Source organism: Acyrthosiphon pisum, chromosome A1 (assembly GCF_005508785.2).
Source record: "Acyrthosiphon pisum isolate AL4f chromosome A1, pea_aphid_22Mar2018_4r6ur, whole genome shotgun sequence".
NCBI lineage: Eukaryota > Metazoa > Arthropoda > Insecta > Hemiptera > Aphididae > Acyrthosiphon > Acyrthosiphon pisum.
This window is the reverse complement of record NC_042494.1, coordinates 90,229,403-90,246,887: the sequence shown is the minus strand read 5'-3', so window position 1 is coordinate 90,246,887 and position 17,485 is coordinate 90,229,403. Positions and strand designations below refer to the sequence as shown.

General features: G+C 27.9%; 4 protein-coding genes across 8 annotated transcripts in view; 2 read left to right on the top strand and 2 right to left on the bottom strand.

Moving 5' to 3' along the window:
* Positions 1-1,781: 1,781 nt before the first annotated feature.
* Positions 1,782-6,675, bottom strand: LOC103310425 (probable glutamine--tRNA ligase). 2 transcript variants are annotated; one of them, XM_008188686.3, is made up of 4 exons: positions 6,368-6,675; positions 4,336-4,502; positions 3,388-4,259; positions 1,782-3,326 (listed from the first exon to the last, which is right to left on the bottom strand). In XM_008188686.3, exons 1-4 carry the CDS (start codon positions 6,438-6,440, stop codon positions 1,907-1,909), a joined length of 2,532 nt encoding a protein of 843 aa, XP_008186908.1. In that variant the 5' UTR covers positions 6,441-6,675; the 3' UTR covers positions 1,782-1,906. The 2 variants fall into 2 exon arrangements, with proteins under 2 accessions (XP_008186908.1, XP_008186909.1); XM_008188687.3 differs by having other exon boundaries at positions 4,332-4,502; positions 6,368-6,673.
* A 501-nt stretch (positions 6,676-7,176) lies between these two features.
* On the top strand, positions 7,177-9,753 carry LOC100168991 (zinc finger protein 616-like). Of its 2 annotated transcripts, XM_008188684.2 has the most exons (3): positions 7,177-7,530; positions 7,775-7,843; positions 8,762-9,753. In XM_008188684.2, exon 3 carries the CDS (start codon positions 8,766-8,768, stop codon positions 9,621-9,623), a length of 858 nt encoding a protein of 285 aa, XP_008186906.1. In that variant the 5' UTR covers positions 7,177-7,530; positions 7,775-7,843; positions 8,762-8,765; the 3' UTR covers positions 9,624-9,753. The 2 variants fall into 2 exon arrangements, with proteins under 2 accessions (XP_008186906.1, NP_001232957.1); NM_001246028.2 differs by lacking the exon at positions 7,775-7,843 and having other exon boundaries at positions 7,316-7,530.
* A 4,411-nt stretch (positions 9,754-14,164) lies between these two features.
* Positions 14,165-17,485, bottom strand: part of LOC100575499 (uncharacterized) — a 20,421-nt gene continuing 17,100 nt past the window's right edge. For 2 of the 3 annotated variants that reach the window (XR_001680112.2, XR_003838859.1), the window contains one exon: positions 14,165-15,270. The gene's annotated coding sequence lies outside the window, so the exon portion shown is untranslated. Of the gene's footprint in view, positions 15,271-16,167; positions 16,290-17,485 lie in introns of all 3 variants that reach the window. The other variant, XR_003838860.1, reaches the window with a different exon arrangement.
* Positions 14,835-17,485, top strand: part of LOC100161501 (uncharacterized) — a 6,020-nt gene continuing 3,369 nt past the window's right edge. Inside the window, exons 1-2 of the mRNA NM_001162646.2 lie at positions 14,835-14,884; positions 15,089-15,175. Coding sequence (NP_001156118.1) covers positions 14,874-14,884; positions 15,089-15,175 — 98 coding nt within the window. The 5' untranslated portion in view covers positions 14,835-14,873. The remainder of the gene's footprint in view (positions 14,885-15,088; positions 15,176-17,485) is intronic.

The window sequence follows — 17,485 nt, the reverse complement described above, 5'->3', positions numbered from 1 at the left end:
TACGTCTCAAACTACGTATAATTATTATAAATGACAAAATAAGAGTAAAATAATAAGGCTGGGCATTAACGAGTTAAAAAGTTAAAGTTAAGTTAAAAAGTTGATTTTATTTTAACTTTTTAACCTAACTAGTTACTTTTGACTTTTCATTAACTTAACTGTTAAATTACTTACTAAAATTCTTTTTAATTAACGTAAAATTAACTTATATGGAAATACTGTATAAAGTATAAACAAATACACTTTTTTAACTTTAAAAGTTAACAAAAAGTGTGTATTAACTTAACTACTGAGTTAAAAAAAAAACCGTTAACTTGCCCAGCCTTACTAGAATTAAACATAAGTAAACATTTAGCTTACTCCGCAGAAAGTTTAAACAAAAGTAATGAATAATGATATAATTATATTTTATATTAATAGAAATAAATAAATAATTTTAATTTGTTTAAACTTCTTGTTAAGACGTATTAACTATTGTTTAATTTTACAAATCATGTTGATTTAGATATTGACATTAATACTTAGGTGCATTTTAAATGTTTACTCAGTTTCCATTTTTGATCACGTCTTTTAAAGGTTAAGTCATTACAAGAATTTTATTGGTTAGTTACATATACCTAGTGTTAAAAGTTAAAACGATGTATTTTTGGTGGTATATCATATATCCTATAATTTTACTAGTAGATATCTAAGTGGCTAAGTAGGCTAGTAGCATTTAGTAGCTACACTATTTAAAAAAACTTATAGGTTATTACAATATTGAATAAAAAAATTAAGTTAAGTATTATCTCGTATATTATTGCTTTAACGCTTAAAAATAATAAAAAGCGGGTAGGTGGATGTCGCACTGCTGTACAGTAAATTACAAGTGGGTCACTGACCACTGTTTATTGGATATTATTAAATTTGAATTCAATGATAATACAGTGTCCCGTGAGGATTTACCTATTAGCCGTAGAGGGGGACTCGCCGCCCGGACAAAAACCGGTTTTTTGCCGTTTTACTTTTTAATTAAAAAAATTATTAAAAATCAGGAAATTAATGAAATTAAAATGTTGAAACGTCAATATTTTCAGAAAAATTAACTCTACAAAATGGCAATCTCCAATATTTTTTTAACTTTTTTACCAAAACATAAAAAAAAAATAAAAAATTAGTTATTTGTAGTGCTTACCTCTGTGAGTCTTAATAAGAAAACAGAATTACGATATCTCTATTATTTCAGGAGATATCGCAATGAGTAAATCCTCACGGGACACCCTGTATAATATCATTGTATACGAAAAACGATTCTGAGTTGAGATGGTTTGTTAGGAGGATATTTTATATTATATTTATATTGTTATTACTTATTATTAATACGACGCCAGTAAGTTGAATTAATATTATAAAATTACAATAAAATAACTAATGTAATTTCGTTCAAATTTGATAATAGAATAACTGTGTTTATATTTTTGAGATTTTTTTGTTACAGAATGGGTTATAGGGTATGGCTATGATGATGTATCTATCGTTATATGTATTTAATATTTTTACTTTGGCGATATTCTTGTAGCTTACCAAGCTACTATAAGGCATCCTCCAAGCTATCTCAAATAAATTATATAAAATGTTAAAATCTATAAAAATGTATCATTTAATGGTCTTTTTTTTTTTATATAGATTTTGAATTCAAATTTTTTTCATTATTTAAAAAAAAAACTTAAAAAACTTTGTAATATATAGGAATTCTTTTTTGGGTCTACTCTACCGAGTATTGACATTCACTGTAGAAACAATTTGTAAATAATTTTTTTTATTTAAGAGTTGTCCATCAAGTCATTATTAATACTTCAGTTTTATTGAATATTTAAACATAACATAAATAATCGAACATAAATATGTATTTTTTACAATAAAATCTTTATTTTGATGAACTATCTTTTAATGTAATTGTTCTATTAAACACTAATTTAGTATCATTAGAATCCAAATCCACACAAAAATACCCTAATCTTTCGAACTGATAATTCTTTAACACCGGTGATTTTAATATGTGTTCATCAGCATAAGCATTGACTATTTTCAATGAATCTGAATTAATATCACTAAGATAACCATTTGGCACTTGATTAGTGTCTTCTGGATTTTTATGCATAAATAATCGATCATACAATCTGACTTCAATTTCGTGAGGATTTGAAACCCAATGTATAAATGCTTTTGGTTTTGGTGCAGTTTTAACGTCTGTTGCTTGAACATGAATTTCTTCTATTTTTGTACCATCAGTTATCACCTTTATCACTTTGATCACAATTCCTGCATATCTCAAACCAACAGTTTGGTCAATAGTTAGGCGGCGATAATCTTTATCCGCATTTTGACTAAAATCACTGGATTCAATGTACAACACTGATGAGAACTTGACATCGTGCCAACCTTTGTCTGGATCACTAGGAAAATCAGGAACACTTAATGAACATGGCTTATTTAATTCATCAAAGTTGGTAATTATTATTTTCAAAGGTTCCAGTGCAACCATAGTTCTAGATGCTGTAAGATTCAGGTAATCTTGAACTTCAGATTCGAGCATTTGTGGCTCAACAATAGCTTGAGCTCCAGTTACACCCATACGAGCACAAAATGAGTTTATAGATTTTGCAGGAAAGCCCCTACGCCGCAATGCAGATAATGTAAACAACCTAGGGTCGTCCCAATCATTAACAATTTTATTTTCAATTAATTTACTAATTTTTCTTTTTGATACAACCGTATAGTTCATATTCAGTCTACCATATTCCCATTGTACAGGGCAATAAAGATCGAGGGAATTGCACAGCCAATAATAAGTAGATCTTCGATTTTGAAATTCTTTAGTGCAAAGAGAATGTGTGATATTTTCAATAGAATCACAAAGACAATGGGTATAATCATACGTAGGATATATACACCATTTGTCTTTAGTACGATGGTGTGGCAAAAATTTGATACGATAAGCAACTGGATCTTGTTTGCCTTCTTCAAGAGTGACTTTTATTCTCAATGTAGCTTCTCCTTCGTCGAAAATTCCATTTTTCATATCATTAAGTAAAGATAGATTTTCCTCTACTGGACGGTTACGCCATGGGGAAGGTGGTGGATTAAATCCTTGCATGTCTTGTTGTTTTTGATGGCAGACATAAGCCAATCCTTTTTTTGTTAAAGCAATAGCCCAATTGTAGAGTTGATCAAAATAATCTGAGGAATGGGTGATTCTGTGAGGTTTATATCCTAACCATTCGACCATTTCTTTGATACCTGTAAAATATTTTTCTTCTTCTTTTTCTGGATTTGTATCATCATACCTAGAAGTACATAAAACTTGAGTTAAACACTTTATTAGTAATATAATTTTTAAGTCTTTACCTGAGAATACATTCTCCATTAGAAGCTTTAGCAAATCCAAAATTTATATTGATAGCCTTGGCATGACCGATGTGTAAAATTCCATTAGGTTCAGGAGGGAATCTAGTAATAACTTTGCCACCAGTTTCTTTTAAATGTTGTGATAATAATTTTTCTGTATTCATTGTTACAACATAACCATCAGTTTTAAAATTTTCTCCAGGCTTATGAAAGTCCACTTTACTCATTAACTCTTCAATGGACAGTGGTTCATAAACAAGAGGCTTCTTTTCTATAGGTTTTATTTCTTTCACTTTTTTCTGCTTTTGAACAGGTGCTAAATCAGCTTCAGTTTTAGCACCTAAAATATCCAAAATTTGACTGTCAACTACATTTTTTATTGCTTTTCCATCAGCCCACACCAGTTGTTTTCTGACTTCTTGCATTAAACCACCAGTGTTAAACTTATATCTTTTTTCTATTAATTCATTCTTGTTTTGAGATATAATTTCTTCAACTGTTTGCTTTATTTTGTCTAAAGTAATAACAATGCCAACCCCACATGCTTTATCCAACTCAAGTAAATCTATATTTTCAGATATTAATGAGCGTAAATACTCCAAACTACAATCAATTCTTTGGGTTGTATCCAATTTGTGTTCAAATATATATGAGTCAATGAGACTTACATACTTAAAGTCTTGGCTTTTTAACTTGGAAGCTAGGTGGTACAATAAAGTACCATAATTAGTTAAAGGTTGATCTGTTTTTGGAAATTCATCAATGACTTTTTTTAAGTTGGAAGTCAAATTTTTATTTTTTAAAGTTTCTTTAGCTTTTGCTTCAGAAAGGCCAATAGAGACAAACAATTCCAAATCAGACATTTTCAATATCTGAAAAAATATAAGAATACATATATTTTTTTTAAACAATAATTATAAAAAATATTTATAAATTATTTTTACCAATATCTATTTCAAGACTTTGAATATCTTTTGTTCTGATCAGAGCACTTGAAACAGTTCCTATTGGAGTATGTAAATCTTCAACAGCAATATGGTTGTAGGCTCCAGTAGTTGCAACAAATGTAGCTTTCACTTTAGAGTTATCATATAAGATGGCAGTGCAAGGTTTACCTAAAACATTATAAAATAACATATATTAATACTATTGAATTTGTACAAAAACTTTAAGTTGATATGATATGTTCCAAACTTTCATTAAAATGAAACAAATATTTATCTAAATAAATCAATATTAACTAACGTAACCATACCTAGGTACAAATTAGTTATAACTTATAATCTATTTTACTTATGACTTAAGACCCGTAGGTTATTTTATTAAAGCTCAGTGGCATATAAGTGCTTTACTTGGTAGATTTACTCTAATAGGTTTTTTTTAAATCAACATTTAATTACATTTAAACACATAAAAAGAGCTCTAATAAACTAATCAAATATTTAAATAATGTTTAAATATAAGTAAACAACTTTTATTAATAATAGGTACATCTGTATTATTATTAAATTGTTGTTCTAAAAATAAAATTGTTGATTTCATACTCTACTTTCGGGATGTTAATAGATACAGTTAATGTACAACGTTCAGTTACACTGGATGTCAGGACCTCACATAACATATGCAGAGCCACCTTGGACAATGAAAAAAAATGATGTGAGCAAGCATGTACTGTGAAAGTGATTTGGATTCCCTTTCCTAATTTTAAGTGTGGATATTGTATTGACTATTTACTATTTAGGTATCATAGTTTTTATGTTCGAAAAGTGGTGGTGGGGTGTAAGCGCACTGATGTAACTTTTAAAATGTGTACACGATATGGAGTCCCGACAATAAATAATAATAATATTATGATTATATTATGTTGTTTTATCTTTTATATTTATTATTTTTTTTTCAATAAACTATTACAATATTGTATAATATATATGCGAGTACTTATAATATAATATGTTTTAATATTTAATGCTACTTGTATTGTGAAAGGAGCATAGGCGCAAATAGCGTTTGAGATTTGGGGGGGCTAATAGGGCTAATATGGCCTTACTTTGATAATATTGAATAAGCTTAAAACAAAATGTAGGAAATGTTTGGGAGGGCTATGGACATTTTTTGGGGATTAGCCCCTAAAGCCCCCCCCTATTTGCGCCTATGGAAAGGAGCTGTGAGTCAACTTGTCAAGAAAGCTTCTTTATAGAAGACCTACCTAATTGAATCTTTAATTAACAAAAAATGGAAGTAGGTAGGTATTATTTTTAGTGATTGCTTAGTGCTTACACCACTGACAAATTCACAACATGTCATGGAGAAGCAATCTACCTTTGATAAAAAAAAAAGGATGAAATACCTATGTAATATCCTAATATATAATTATATTTATATATAAAGAGTAAATAATGTAGTTATTATTTATAACAATAACCTAGTTGTTAAATAATCATAGCTAGATAACATACACATTAGTCTAGACAATATTATGTCAATAGATATCATGAAAATATAACACTAGTTATTTATTTAGGTACAAGTATAAAATTTATATTTACAATAGAAGTTGAATTGACTGTTGAGTATTCTGTATTTAAGAACTTTTCCAAGCAGAATGCCCTAAGCTCTAAGGAACTATGAAGATCAAAAACCTTCATTAAATGTTTATTAAATACTACTAAAATACATATTTAGCAGCATTGAATAATTTAAAATCCAATATGTAGGTAGATATAACAATCCATGCTGGAAAATTATATTATTATATGTAATAAATAATAATCTACTAGGGTATATATGTCAATAACTTCAAGTTCTACAGACTACAATTTAACTAGGTATTATAAAAAATGATTTAACCATTTGTTTTTATTATATAACATACCGCGGATAGAAATAACTTATTTCCATCATGTGTAATAAATATACCAAACACTGTAAAAGCAATGAACGATACCTAAGTGGATCATGATAAAAATGAAAAAGTACTTGCCTTCGAGTTTTGAGATTACACTGAGGAATCGTTCTCTCAAAAAACTGGCTGCGATCTGCTCACGGTCGTCCATAAAAGGTTTGCAGAAAAAGACGTTCAGACCGAATACCCGACTGAATTACTGAAAGGCCTTGTGGAAAACGGGAAGTGGTCGTGTGGACTATTATCACTACAGACGTCGGTTATTGTAGACGTACGCGAAAACGGTTCTCACTTTCGTCGGAACTCTTCTTCCGTTTCTGATAATAATATAGTGATACGCGGTCGGATCACCAGACAGCTGCTGCAGCAGGCTGCAGACGGTCGTGTTCACTGTTCACGGTGTTGATCTTCGCCCTACCGCCTGCGGCTCTCGGCGGCGTGGGCGGTGGGCACTTGTATGAAGGTAGCAACGAACTTCTAGCGCACACACCACACACACCCAAACAACAGTACTAATAAAAAAAAAAAACACGTCTTTTATCACGATTTATTTATTATATTTAAATATTATTGTACCTATTTTCTATCTAACACCGACAACAATAATAAAAAATACTATATTATTATTGCTTTAATGCGATGTTCGGTGTGTGGTGGGTCGATCAGATATCATCTACATTATTGTGGCAGACAAACATTGCTACTACTTTTCTACTTAGTACTTTGGTAGTACATGAATACAACTTAAAAGGGCCATATTAAAAATCTGATAATAATATTTAAATGTGTTGAGTGTTTATTTAAAATTCAAAACATTGTTGCTGTTTAAACAATGGACTGACGGCGCTATGACGAATTTTAAAATGTTGATTTTTTACTATAATTATTAATTAATTTAAGGATCACGGCATTCGCACACCGCCTCGCCGCGTTTATCACGCAACCAATCGTGCAGAGATAAACAAACGAAACGGATACGTTCCCAACTTTGACGACTCGCCCATATCAACAACAATATTATATATTATATTTTTATTTTATTCAACTTACTTACAACAAAATATAATAATAATAATTATTGTATATTGTATTAAATTTATTCCAAACGTAATTAATGCTTTGTTTACTATACCAGTACCGTAATTTTATATATATATATATAAATTCATAATTGTAAGTGATTAGTTAAGTTTTACACGTAATAAATTAAACCAGTTACCTATACACATTTGAGCTTTGGAGTAAGTGAATTTAATTAAATATTATATATTTTATAGGTTCTTACAATAACCTTGTATTTACCTAGTTATAAGCTACCTATCCATAAATATGTTGGATAAATGTTTGCTAAATTGTAATTCTTGATTATGCTGTAGAGCTAAAATCATTCCCTTATCATTCCACTGGACTCTTTTCTGAAATACCTAGTACTTAATATCTTCATTTTTATATTTTATGTATTAAATATTGTTTTGATGTTAACAGACTTGAAGTTATTACATTCTCACTATACTCGCTTTAATCATTGTTCATCTTAAAACAATAGTAGCCATTGTAAGTTATTGCATTAATTGATACCATGTATTTTTTTAAAATAATTTCCTATAATACTTGGAGAATTATATTTATATACCAATAGGTATTTTTTTTGTACTTCAATATAATTTTATAATTCAATAACTACCAAGCAAATTTATATAAGCTACCAATGAAGTTTTTGAAGTTTATTAAACTTAACATTCTAAAATAAAACATCTATAGTACCTATTCTATCTACAAAGAACTTTCAAAGGAACTGTAGTCAATTTCAAATTTAACTAAAAGCCTATATATGTTTAGTGCTACCTTGAGGGCGTTATTAAATAGGAAGAGTAGATTTTTTACATCAAATCCAATGAGAAATTACCTTAAAAGGGTTATGTAGACATGATTACATATTAATTATTATTAACTAGCGCAATTTAAGATGCAGGCATATCATAAATTCTAGCAAACAGTGTAATAGCCCATTTTTGTATATATATTGTATATTTTTTTATAAATAGAATTATATAGTCATCTAAATTTAATATTTTATAAAATGTGATGATTGCTATAGAAATTTTATTTTATTCTCATTCTTCTTTTAAATTCCAAAATTACTTTAATATATTATTATGCTGTATCCGTGAAAATAGGGTACACTATTAATTACCCGTATTACTCAATACCGTAGATAATATTTTTGAATTCTGTTTGCGGGACATGAAACTAGTCTATTGAATCATCAATCTCCTACAGTCAACATTTTAAATATTTTTAGGGTGCCGAGTAATGTAGGTACCTGAGTTATAGAGTGTACCCAATTTTAGCAAACACGCAGTATATGTATGTAATATCAATTTTATTTATAATAAAATTAGCTAGTCAAAAATATTTAATAAATGTTTTCAGTTTTTATATTGTTAGTTAAATTATTTTAAATGTTTTCAGTGTTATGATGGGTGATGTGACTGCTGAAAGTCCTCCTGCTGATGATTTAAATAACTCTGGTTCTTCTTCTTCTTCGTCGTCTGATTCTGATGGCGAATCAAGTAGTTCTTGTACCAGTTCTTGTTCTTCTTCCTGCTCTGAAACACATAAAAATCAGTGCAAAGACTCCAGTTTCCCTAATTGTGATGAAGATACCCCAGAAGATACAGATATTCCACAGTCAAATGGTCAGTCTGAATGGATGGTTTGTCAGCTTTGCCTGTACAAAGTGAAAACACCTTTACAATTAAAACAACACATGCGAATGCACACTGAACATAAAGTCCATCGTTGTGCCATATGTAATAAAACATTTGAACAAGCCACTCGACTAGAAAAACATATAGCCATACACTGTGGCGCAGATAATCGTTTTGAATGTTCACTTTGTGGCAAAGTGTATAAACTTCGAACTCAAATTGTCAGCCACATAGCAGCTCACAAAAAACAAAATGCTGGGCGTCGTATATCATATACATGCCACATTTGCACAAAAAAATTTTCAAACAAGTCAAAACTGAAGGAACATGTATCAGGACATGAAAACGGAACACTGCATTCATGTGATGTTTGTGGCCGAACTTTTAAATTAAATTCATATCTTGTTGTCCACAAAAGAACACATGAGATGAATGTTTCTTATACAGGGGATAAACCATTCACCTGTTCACTGTGTAATAAGTCGTTTTTGAGCAAAAGTAACCTTGATCTACACATGCTGGTGCACAATTACGTTAAAAAAGCATCGTATAGTTGTGACATATGTGGAAAAATATTTATGCGCAAATATAACTATGATGCTCATGTAAAAATACATGAATAGTTTGTAAGTTTTTACCATTTCAACTAACTTATTATTGCCACAAAATTCTCCATTATGCACTGAAGCCGTTATAATTTTTAGTTTTTGTGAATTTTTGTTTTTGAAAACTAAAAAAGCATTATTTTTTAAATATATTATGTATGTTTAATAATGGCTTTTTGAACTAATGTTTTGGTAATTTTATTAATATTTCAATTATTATCTCATAATTTTCCTTTATTACAATTTTTGTAAAACAATATTGGATAATATAAATCTGTACATACAAATTTTTGCTATTAATTGGGGAAATTAATTTACCAAGCTAAAAACTCTCGATTTCCATTGTGACCATAAAATATTGTTTTAAAATAACTGTTTTCTTATTATTTATTATTGATTTTCCACATTCAATTATTTATAAAAAAAATATATATTGTACAACAAATGTATAAATCCAGTATGTATCTAAGTAACTAGAAAATTATGTTCCAATATATTAATTTAAGTCAATTTATATTATGTATATAGTGAAAACATAAATCGTACAAAACTATAGTTTATTTAAATGTTTATTATTTATTTTATTTTAATGTGTATTATAAATTGTATTTAAGTGTATTTTATGTTTAATTCAGAGACTAAACTTTTGTTCTTCAGTATAATCAGATTTTAAACAAATAGTATTGCTAAGAATCATATTAGACAGACAATTTTTTGTAATTATATAAACTTCTAGAAAAATAATGTAATGATTTTAGTATAACTTGTATATCTTTTTTATTGTAATATGTTTGTAACCATTCCAAGACAAAATGTCTATTGAAATTATATTATACTATTTAATGTATATTTTCTGACATATTCTATATAATATATTTTATGTATATCACTAAAATATACACATTATTATATTATAACCTAACTTTGAAAACTAATTGTTTGACATAATGATATGAAATATTTATTCATTTATTTTATATTAAAAAAATTGTGTTCAAATTTAAAAATGATATTGCTTTTTATTTTTATTAATAATCAAATATTATAAAAAAAAAGTTTCATTAATTATTTGAGGCATTGTATTTTATTTTTTCTTACCAATGAATACATAATTTTCTTTTTGAAAGTAACTCTAAACAATATAAAATATTTACTCTTACTATTAGCTGTAATATTATGATTGTTTACTACTTCAGGATTGCTGTTAGCTAAAAGTTAATGAATAAATAATTTGTATTGTTTTTATTTTCATGTTGTATTTTGTATTTATTCACAAGTAAAATATATTAAAACCTTAATTGTTTATTGATAGTACATACCATGTTTAAATGACCGTAATGTGTGAAATCAAAAAAAATTTTACACATCTTCTTGTGGGTCACGTTTGATTAAGATATGATTGGTCAAAAATGTGTATATTATGTGTATTTAATTGGTGTCTTCTGTATAACTTATTGTTAGTTTTTATTTAAAACTTGAAAATGTTGTGCTAGTAGTTTATAGACGAAAGAAAACTACAAGTATATATAAATATGTGCATGTACATTTTCATTTAACTACTATAAGAAATAATCATATTTTATTTACAGTGTTTGTATATTTATATAACTTACTATGATGTGACATGTGTAGTTCCTTAGTGATTTTAAAAAAAAGTGCTATATTGTCTAATTTACTTTTGTGGCATTTCCAATTTAATTTGTTCCAAAAATTAAGTTTATTTTCATACCTAATTTATAGGCATGTGTGATGTGTACTCAATATTCTATGTAATATAAGGACCTAATTTTTATTATTAATAGATATTAGATACCAATATTACTAATAGATCATATGATACCAATGTTTTATGTTAAATTTTCATATTATGTTCGTGTTGTTTTTTTTTTCTCTTGCCATTAGATTTGTTCTGTTACAATTTTTTTTAAACTCATAAATTGTCTATAGGTACATTATAATACTTTATAATTGATTGTGTACCTACTTAATTTTTATCATCACTATACCTATGTAAATATTATAGATTTTCGTGAACTATATGGTACTCAATATTAACTTGTTATTTTTTTCACATTCTGCCTATACGAGTACCTATTCCTATTTGACTAAACTATAATAAAGTTTATACAAACAAATGTCGATCAGAATTGACACTGAAAGCATTATCTTATTTCTTACCCATATTTAGGATAGGTATGCACATTGTTGATTGGCCATTGCACCCATCAGTAATGTACCAACAGATGTGTAATTAAACTGAGGGCGGCCAGTGCCAATGTACACAAAAATACATTCCACAGGAATAATGATCCTGTTCCTACGAATCAGTCAAATTTGATATATTTCTTTATAGTTTATCTAATAGAAAGTAATATTCTACAGGCCGCATCGAACTCCGTTTTTCAATGTTTTAATCTCAAATTTTATATGTCTTCAAAAATAATACAGATATAAGCGTTTTAGATTCTGAGTGGAACTTACAATGAATGTATTGATTTTACAATGTGTATTATTTTATTTTTTTTATTTTTTTTTGTGTCTGTTTACACGATAAGTAGTTGAAATAATGCTTCGATTTTCAACTTCAGTATCTTGCTCGATGGGAAAGTGAATATTGTTGGTGGATTGGGGAGGTCAAAATTTAAGATTCTCAGTAATTTTCAAAAGCGCCGTGAAAAATTAAGGAAAAACGGGCATTTGTACGCAAAATCGGTTTTTGACAAAATCGATTTTGGCTTTTGGTATAACTCTAAAACAAATTATTGTAAATACATGAAAAAATTTTCAAAATATTTTGATTTATTTTGAACTGTTTAGGGACATTTTCAGTTTCCAATTTTATTAGTTTTTTTTCTATGAATGTCAATAAAACTTTATTTGTTGAGTAAAAATACTTGAAAATTTAAAACAAAGGTCCACGTAAATAGGTAAATATATAAATGACTTTATTCGCAATAATATCATCAAATATACTTAGTAATATCATAGGCTGATTGACCATTTTTGCTCAGAATCGTTATGCTTATACAATGATATTGAATTCAAATTTGACACCATCCACTACAGTGACCCACTTGTAACCTACTGTACAGTAGAGCGACATCCACTTGCCCACCTTTTTTTTTTATAAATTACCTATAAATCGGAGTTCGATGTGGCCTGTAGGAAGTCTTCTTATTTCAGATAAAACAATAGTTCCGACAATTCTACAAGGTCATCTAAAAATTATTCTCGTGAAGTAATTTTTTTCGATATAATATACCCTATCGTCCCTATCCCCCTAAATAGATATCGGGTAGTAGATTAATGGAAAAGTATTATGATGGAGGTGGCCACTAAAATATAAAATTGAATTTTCAAATTGTATAGATAATTGCGGAACATTTGAAAAACTGGCACTGAACCTCTTAAATAAGAGTTTAAATTTTAGTGGGACATGGATAGAAAAATTGTTCAATAACAGCTCTTTATATTTTAATATCATTTTTTTCTAAAAAATGTAATGTTTTGTTTTTATACAAGAGCATAGCTTAGTAACCTTCATTTGAATAATTTAAGTTGTTTTTTAGGGGAGGGAAAAATTTACCTGCATGACTCCTAAATAAAATGTTAATAGTGGTTAAGTATTTTTTTGTTGAAGAGACAACATTGATCCCCCTGAAAACAAAAATTAAACTTAATATTGTTGATGGATTTTTTATTTTTGGATGATGAATATATTTTCTATTTTTTTCTGTCAGAAATGATGATTGTTAAAGGTTTTATTAATAGTCTATGGGGCTGTGTGGCAAGAAAAACCTACAAAACCTGAACAATATTAATAATTTATATATACGTAGGACGTAGGTACTTTGGTACTTTACCTATTACCTATAGGATTTTAATGATTTTATAATGATTCAGTTCATAAAGATAATGATTAAGTACCTATTAATTGAATCTTGAAAAACCCAAATATGATATGGTATACAACCGTGTAATAAAATGTTTTACTTATTGGGGGGAGGGTAACATAGCCCTCCCCCCGCTAGTACTCCGCTGAATTAGCGTATGTAATTGTTTACTTGCTACTCTCGTGTAAGAACTTACGATTCCTCGTTTGGCCGTCTGGAAATATTTGTCTAAGGAAGTAAGGAACAAATTTTATTAGGCCAGTAATGCACTTGTTGCCAGATGATTCTGGTTTAGCGTCATATCATGATGAATTAGAAATCAAAGATGTTTTGGAATTTAGGATTAATATTAACTGCCGGATTGCAGTTGAGAAAATTAGATAAATGTATTAATAAGTTATAGTTTTTTGTTTAGGTAGATATGCATATAAATATTTTTAATTTCAGTTTTTATATTATTTATAGTCAGAAAAAAAATTACAAGCAATAAAACAAACATCTATAATACAATAAATTAAGTACCTATAGTTATTAGGTCGACTTTTATAAAAGCTAAAGTTATATTTTAAAACTCAAACTTAAAATATAAAAAAGTAATCAAAAGATAATATATATTAACCTTTGGATATAGGTAGTTAAATAAATAATAACACTCAATATATCATATTGTCATGTAACATAATATTTCAATATTAACCTTAGTACCTATGATGATGTGGCATTAAAAAAATAATAGGTGTATAAATCACTATAAAATTACTTACAAATAAGTGGAAAATAATAAATTTTAAATTATGAAATTAACGAGTTGTACATTTATATAATATTATATTGTCTATCTAAGTTGCAAAATTCACCTTTATCTACCGGTTTCTATATAGGTGATAGATCGTGTATCGTCAATATTCCGCATTATGTGATTACACATGGTACTAGAAGATCATAAAATATATTTTTTTATATCAAACTTTATGGCATAATATGTTCGAAAAATTAATCGGATTCAATGCCCATTCAAGCGTATTTAGTACTCCTACACATATAATAATATTATGGATCAGTGCAGCAGGGTAATAATATACATTACACCTAACATTGTTGCTATCTCTGAGCGCAATGATTCGAAAAATATTCACCACGATATAGTGTAGGGTTAAGTTGGTCCTGTGTGTGGAAGTGATTTGGTTTAACCCGGATAAGGGTTTGAAAATAAATAGGTAACATAACGAATAGGGTACAGACCGTTGGGTTGGAAAACACGCATCATATATGAAAGCAACCGGAAAATTTACACCTATCTTTCTGGTATAAAAAGCACTCGTCGAGGTCCCCAGATGTGTATTGTGACTTTAGGACATCGTCGTCGATACACAAGATGAATAAGACGTAAGTTCACGAACTTGGAGCAAAGAGTATACTTTGCACATTCGTATTTTTTTTTACATTTTTATACATTCGTACCGTTATGTTCTAGTTACAATATTATAAAATTATTAATATTTTCGTACACGCATACGAGTATTTTATAATATGTATAAATTATATGATTAAATATCGTTAAATTAACACTGTCAATTGGTATAATTTTAGGATTCTATCAATCGTAGTTGGCGTTGTGTTCTTCTTGGCTCTTTCACAGTCAAATGCAAACGTGTGCACGATTTCGGAAAATAACTTGTAAGTACTTTTTGATCAGTCATATTATTGTATAAGATAGATCATAATATATATTATATAACCATTAACTTATCACCCAAATCCATCAGTTCATCCTAAAAAAATAAACACGTTTCATATAGGTACTCATAGTTTTAAGTAGGTAGTTAACGAAATTAATATTAATATTATGTAAATAAAATTAAATATTAAGAATAAAAATTGGAATTTTGTTAAATTAAACAACAACAGTTTTATTTAAAATTATATAGATATACCTTTCACCTCTCTTACAGGCACGTAAAATAATACATATCTTTTATGTATGTATTCATATTTTATTTTAACTAAATGTTATTCGTACTTTCACAAGTATTTATTATTTCTATTCGAACTTATAACTACAATTCAATTTAGTAGATAATTGTAAAATTATTTTAAGAAGAACCGGCCAGGAACTCGCTTTTATCGTATGCCGGTATATTATGTTTCCAGTGTACCTTGTCATTGGGTAGGTAACAAATCACAATATAGTAATGGATGTGTTAAATATTTTAATTCAATGATAAATAACTGAGCTTAGGACACGGGTGGATCTATAAGTGTTTTATACAGGTATATATTTGTAAAAACTGGTATTCCAGACTGTACGTATTAATATGACAAAATATACTGAAATACATAATATACTTATACCTCATGACCTGGTCCGGTTAATTGTTGTATGGAAAGGCTAGAACGAACGTATATAACGACCGGATCTTAGTTTATCTTAAATTAAATTTATATATTAAAGTCATTATAGTACTAAATATTTTCTTAATTTAGAAGGTTGGAATATAATTTGTATTAGTAAACTGAAATACATTACCTACATAATATACTTTATAAGTCAATTCCGACGTACAATATAACGGTATAAAAGGTAAATAGCTTAAAAATAGTATAAATATTTTGATAATTTCACAGTTTTTAGTGCTTTATAATATTTAGTAAACTAGTAAATAACATACGGAATGAGTCTCTACGATTTACTCGGTCCACGGCCGCACTATTTGTTTTCCCTCTCGCTCAGCAGAATCAATCTTTTGTTGTTAGTTTTAACCATTTAACCTTAGTATTGTAGTAAACTGGCCTATTATCAAACATTAAGTGAAGAACATTATCTGTGGATAAAGGTTTTTTAAATTTTTTACGATATTTCAACATTTCTGCGATGGATATAATGATGAGCATTTTCAAATTATAATATATTACACTCATAATAATTTGCATAAAAATTAAAATATCGTAAAAAAAAACATAAAAACACAGAAGATAATATCCCTAACATTAAGTTTGATAATATAGATGCTTATATAAATTTAATATAAAATCTAACAACACAAGATTGTTTAAATGTTCTGATTAACATACGTGTGCTATGTAAGTATGTGTCTGACATACATTTAAATTGCAACAAAATAACTAAAATAAATTTAGTCAATAATTTTAATATATAGGTAGGTATGTTTCATTTGGTATATGTATTAATTAAATTAGGTAGAAATAAGAAATATTATTATTTAAAACTAGATTAAGAAAGCAATTATGTAATAAGTGGCATTCAAAATCAAAACATAGTAATAGTAACATATATAAGTGAGGTGATTTCAAAATTAAAAATACGGGATTTAAAAAAAATTAACTATGTATTTTAAACGTCACATCAATAATATTAGATTCTGAACGAAGTGATGAATGTATTGATTTTACAATGATGTGTGTCTGACGACAACTTTTGGAGCAGTAAAAATGCTTCGATTTTCAAAAGTTGTACCTTTTCTGAAAGGAAAGTGAATCTAGTTGGTACTTTGGGGGGTCAAAAGTGAAAATTTCCAAATACTTTTCAAAAGCGGCAGGAAAAACCTTAAAAAAAATAACGGAAAAACGCGAATTTTTACGCAAAACCAATTTTTGACAAAAACGAAAACTTAATTTTACTGTAACTCAAAAAATAATTATTGTAAGCACTTGAAATTTGCAACAGATGTTTATATTAGCGTTGTCTATACAGGGTTAAATTTTCAAAGTGTTTCGACATTTTTTGAGCTATTTATAGACAAATGAAATTTTCAATTTTTCTAAGTATTTTTTTTTAAAATAACGATAAAAAATTTTTGGTTGGATAGAAAACTTTGAAAATTTAATACAAAGTTTCTTATAAGTTGTTCTCACAGTGATAAAAAAAATCCAAAATCGTTAGTCACAATTTTTTTTTTATAAGTGCTTAAAGTTTAAATTTATACGAAATATGTCAAAATTGCGAAAATTTGGCAAGTAATTTTGTGG